The following is a 5,351-nucleotide window of genomic DNA, read 5'->3' on the forward strand; positions in this document are numbered from 1 at the left end:
CTATCTCCAATAAACCACCAGAAAACCGGAAGTGGCGCTGTAGCTCAAGTTGTAGAGTGTTCGCCTTGAGCTGAAGAGCTGAGGGACAGCGCCCAGGCCCAGAGTTCAGGCCCCATGACCGACAAAACAACAACAACAATACTCGCCCCGGCGCCGGCTCCACCGCCTCCGCCGCGCGCAGGCGCGGCCCCGCCCCCGCCCTATTTTCAAACGCGCCCGGCTCTTCTATTGGCTGAGCCGCGGGCCACGCCCCCGATCTGTCCGCCGCGCCCGGGCCTCCCGCCCCACCCTCCGGCCGCGACTGGCTGGACCGGGACGCGAATTCGAATGCTGGCCGTGGATTGGCTAGGCCAGCGCGGCCTCGGGCCGCCCGGGTCGGTCCCGGTACCGCACGGTCGCTGCTGGCGCCGGCGGGCTGTCTGTGAAGCCGGTGCCGGGCTTCGGGTCCTCCGTGCCAGCGCGGGCGAGCTCCCGTCTGAGGACGGCTGACGGGCCGCCTCCGGCCGGGCCCCTCCGGACTAGCGCCTGACGCCCTGCCGCCGGCTTCCGGGAACCGGGCCCGGTGTCGAGACGCCGGGCGTTGGCACGAAGGCCCGGGCCTGTCTCCGTGGGCTCCCGCGGAACGCCTCCCGCCCGGTCCGGCACACTCGCTGTCCTCGCCGCCTGCAGGCCCGGCCCGGCCCCGGGAAGGGCGCAGTCGGCTGGGCTGGGCTGGGCTTCAGCTTCCCCGGCGCCCCACGCCCCAGCTCTTCATGAGACTCTGTACCCAAGGAAGAGACAGTCTTTGGGGACGGCAGGGGAGCTGAGCCCGGGCTCCCCCTTCTTCGCGATGTGGCCAGCCTTTGTCCCCCCACCCCCATCCTCTGTGTTCTCTGAACCCCCGGAGTACCTGGCCTGTGCTGGGTGTCCGGGTCCCGGCAGGCTGCAGCAGGAGGAAGGGAAGTAAACGGGTGTTCACAGCCCAGGGAGCAGGAGAGCCCCAGGGGTCCCCACTAGCAGAACTTGGTCCATGGGAGGTGCGACTCTTCCCTGCGCAGCTCAGGCCGGCCCCCTCCTCCATGCTCCTGGTTCCCAGGACAGAGAAAGGGAGGACGAGGAGGTGGGATCCTAGACTTCTCCCTTCCTCACTTTGTCCTCACTGTTGCTGCCCTCCTTCCTTGCACGTTACTTTGTCCCCAGAACAGAAATACTCTTCCAGTGTTTGCTTTTGGTAGTGTCTAGAAGAGATTAATAAATTCAACAAGTGATAAACAGCACCCTTAGTTTCGCAGAGCCCCTCCATGTGCCTTCAGCTCTACCTTCTTTTCTGCAGGGCTGAGGGACTTGCACTTTCCAGGCAAGTGTTCTTCCACTTAGCTAAATCAACCTCTACCTTTTTTTTTTTGGACAGTCTTGAGGCTTGAACTCTGGGCCTGGGCACTGTCCCTGAGCCTCTTTGTGGGCAAGGCTTGTGTCCTACCACTTGAGCCACACAGCACCACTTGCGGCCTTTTCTGAGTAGTTTATTGGAGATAAGAGTCTGACAGACTTATCTGCCTGGGCTAGCTTTAAACCAATCCTCAGATCCCAGCTTCCTGAGTAGCTAGGATTAAGTAGCTAGACCACAGGCTGGCATGAGCCACCAGCACCTGGCTCCCATCTTTTTCTTTATACCCTATTCATTTTCTTTTATTCTGAGGCAAAAAGTCCTTTTTGCTTTTTGTGAGAGGGTATCACTATGTAGCTCAGGCTGGCCTGGAACTGGACAATGCCTATCTCTGTGCTGTGTTTTGTAGGAATTGGGTATTCTCTTGGCTACAACTATAATGATGCTACAGCTATGCTTCCAGGGCCCCCAGCAGTGGAGTCCTCAGGGCCAAACTGGGGCATGGGTCACTCTTAAAGGTTGTGACATGTGTCCATTTCCCATTGGGCCTCAAGATATGAGAGAACTCGGGGAAAACCTCAGTTCTTTGGAGTTCAGGGAAATTTCTGGCAGAATAACGAAGCAAAGACCAGAAGAGCAGCCAGTCCAAATATTATAGTAAGGAAAAATAGGACCAGGCCTGCTGGTATAGTGATTTCTGCACTGGGGAGGCTGAAGGAGTTCCAGGCCAGCCTGGGCTACATAGAGAAACATTGTCTCCAAAACAAACTAAATAAATAAGAGTCTGGAACTTGAGGACCTCCATCACTCAGAGTAGAGGAGCCTGGGGTGGGTGGAGGCCCAGGGAGGTTTTTCCCACAGAAAACGCCACAGAGCAGCCAACTTGGGAAAAAAAGGCCCAGGAAGACATTTGGTGTGGCCACAAGAAGTGCGCTGGTGCTCAGGGAGTGGGAAGCTTAGCTGAGACGTGGCTGCCGCACTGGGGCTGTCTGAGCACTTGTTGTGGGGTTAATGACAACGTGACTTGCTGGTCCTTCCCCCCCCCCAGCTTCTACTCAGAAGATCTAGAGTGGGGCTCAAGGAACTACATTGCTTTTTATTCTAAATATTGAAATACCGAAAAGCTATGATTTAGGTTAGTAAATGTGTCAATATGCTGTCTTCTCATAGGGTGGATTTGGACAATATGGTTGAAGTAGGAAGGGCAAAAGGGAGAGGTAGAGAGGAGGACGATCACCCCTTCCCCCCCACCAAGACTAATGTTAGCTACTAAAATTCAAAAATATGTTCTCTCCTCCTACCTTCAGAAACACCACAACCTGAAAACACGTGTGGATTTAGAATTCATGGACTCTGTGAGATTCCACTCAAATGCAGTCCAGCCTGGTCTATGGTCACCCTTTTCTGTTACAACCACGGCAGGCCATGCACACCTGAGCTGACCTGCACTAGGATCTTTATTATAGTAGGATAGTGTTTGAGGAAGGGGGAGGATGTAAGGGGGGCTGAAACAGATGCGTGGGGAAAATGGAAAGATGTGAGGAGGAAGGTGAGGAGGGCTGAGCAGGTGGCGGGGGAGGCAGTGAGAGGGAGGAGTCTGCTTGCGCTTGGTCTTTTCTTTGAGTGGGTTGTATAGGGTTGGTAAAACTCAGGAAGACATCCTCCAAGGAGACCTGATTGATGGAGTAGTCTTCCAACTTGTACTTTCTCTTGGCTTTCTCCAGACTCCCAAACACCTGTGGAAGGGAGAAGGAGGCTACTGTAAACAGGCTGGTCTATAGGTGCTAGGATGTCCGTAGGGTGGGGACAGGGCCAACCTTTGTACTTGTAACAAGACATCCAAAGGCTGTTCCTTCTCTTTGGTATTCTATAGCACTTCTCAAGAAGTCAGTCCATGGAACTCAGCTGTCTGATCCTAGGGTTGGACTCTGCCAGAAAGGCAGAGGCTGACCTGGGGTGCCTGGCTTGCTATGTGATCCTGGTCATGTGGTACCTTCTGTGGGCTGCTCTCTACTTTGTAAAGCCTAAGGGAGGGGGAAGCTAACATCTGAGGATTATGGTCTAGGAATCTGCATGAACATGGCCATGGAGACATCAGCACACATCTGACATCAAGGCACATCAGCCAACTTCTACCTGAGAGACAGACTGAGGTGCCCAGAAAGTGGGTGAAATAAAAGGGACACTCACCTTTGACAAGCAAAGGTTGTGTCCAGGTAAGTGGTAACAGACCAAGCCCTGGTGCTCATCTTCCAGAACGCTGCCTGCACCAAAGAGACCAGGTGTCAGTGATGGCTGGGCTGGAGGAACAGGGAGGGCAGCCTGGGGGACAGGACCGTGGTCCTCATGTCAGGGCCAGGCGTGTGGGACGGACTCTGGACAGCAGCTGGCAGGGCCAGACAGGGCCCAGGGCCACCCAAGAGCACTGCCAGACACCACACACACCTGGGAAGGTCAGGTCCACGAACGCCTTGAACTCCTCCAGAGCCTCCTGCTGCCCTTCGCTGTGGACCTTGGCCTGCAGGGAGTAGCCGCTGCCAAACTTGCTCTTGAGGTGCTGCGGGCTGCCCACACACTTGAACTGGCCCTGCACCATGATGGCCAGCCGGGTACACAGCGCCTCGCACTCCTCCATGCTGGGCAGAGGGACACAAGTGTGACTCGGGGCTGGGGGAGGCTGACCCCCATCTGGGTGTGAAGGGCCTGTGCTGACGGGATGGTGACTCAGACCAGCCCATTCCTGATTCCCGTGCTCAGCGCAGACCCTGTGCAGGGCCTGGGGGATATCCTGGCTGAGTCTGTGCCCGTGGCCAACAGGTCTTCTGCTCCCCGACCTCTTCCCAGCCACCCCTGGCTCTCCACGGACGCAGAGACCCAGGATCTACCTGTGGGAGGTGATGACGATGGCCTTGCCAGACTCCCGGGCCCGGGCCACTGTGTCCCACAGCAGGCGTCTGGCCACGGGGTCCATGCCAGTGGACGGCTCGTCCAGGAAGATGACTGCAGGCTCTCCAATGAGGGCGATGCCAATGCTCAGCTTTCGCTTGTTGCCGCCGCTGATGGGAGAGGGGGAGGAGGAGTCATGGAGAATGGTCATCTGCAGTGGTGAGTCCTTCTGGTCAAATACCTACTATTCCTTCCACTATACCCTGCAGGGCCACTGAGCTAAACCATGCCCTCCAACATGAGTCAGTGAGTCTCTTTGAGGGATATTGGGGGGAGGGGCACTTCCCAATCTGCTAACAAGGATATAGGACCATTTTATGTAACTTCTGATCCTCCTCTCCTTCTCCCACCCCCCCCCGCCCCACCCCGCCCCTGCCCCCCCAAGTCCTGGGGCTTGAACTCAGGGTCTGGGTACTGAGCTTCTTTTGCTCAAAGCACTCTACCACTTAAATCACAGGGTCACTTCTGGCTTTTTCTGCTTATATGGTGCTGAGGAATCAAACCCAGGGCTTCATGCGTGTCAGGCAAGCACTCTACCACTGAGCCACCTTCTGGACCCTTTATGTAACGTTTTAAAAAGTTGAGACATCTGGGGCTGGGAAGGTGGCTCAGTGGTAGAGCGCTTGCCTTGCCTGCATGAGGCCCTGAGTTCACTTCCTCAGCAACACATAAGCAAAAAGAAAAAAGCCGGAAGTGGCACTGTGGCTCAAGTGGTAGAGCACTAGCCTTGAGCTGAAGAGCTGAGGGACAGCGCCCAGACCCAGAGTTCAGGCCCACGACCGGACCCAAAAAAAAAAAAAGTTGAGACATCTGGATGCTGGTGGCTCACGCCTGTAATCCTAGCTACTCAGGAGGCTGAGATCTAAGGATTGCGGTTCAAAGCCAGCCCGGGCAGGAGAGACCGTGAGACTCCTATCTCCAATAAAACCACCAGAAAACCGGAAGTGGCGCTGCAGCTCAAGTGGTAGAGTGCTTGCCTTGAGCTGAAGAGCTGAGGGACAGCGCCCAGGCCCAGAGTTCAAGCCCCACGACCGACCAA

General features: G+C 56.2%; 1 protein-coding gene across 1 annotated transcript in view; it reads right to left on the reverse strand.

The window, feature by feature from the left end:
- Positions 1 to 345: 345 nt before the first annotated feature.
- The window catches only part of LOC105981893 (ATP-binding cassette sub-family A member 3-like), a 55,439-nt gene continuing 50,433 nt past the window's right edge, over positions 346 to 5,351 (reverse strand). Inside the window, exons 16-21 of the mRNA XM_013011242.1 lie at positions 4,252 to 4,422; positions 3,812 to 4,002; positions 3,557 to 3,630; positions 2,927 to 3,102; positions 890 to 1,064; positions 346 to 663 (exon numbers count right to left, since the gene is read on the reverse strand). Of these exons, the coding sequence (XP_012866696.1) occupies positions 346 to 663; positions 890 to 1,064; positions 2,927 to 3,102; positions 3,557 to 3,630; positions 3,812 to 4,002; positions 4,252 to 4,422 (1,105 nt within the window). The remainder of the gene's footprint in view (positions 664 to 889; positions 1,065 to 2,926; positions 3,103 to 3,556; positions 3,631 to 3,811; positions 4,003 to 4,251; positions 4,423 to 5,351) is intronic.

Source organism: Dipodomys ordii, unplaced genomic scaffold (genome assembly GCF_000151885.1).
Source record: "Dipodomys ordii isolate 6190 unplaced genomic scaffold, Dord_2.0 Scaffold14, whole genome shotgun sequence".
Taxonomy (NCBI): domain Eukaryota; kingdom Metazoa; phylum Chordata; class Mammalia; order Rodentia; family Heteromyidae; genus Dipodomys; species Dipodomys ordii.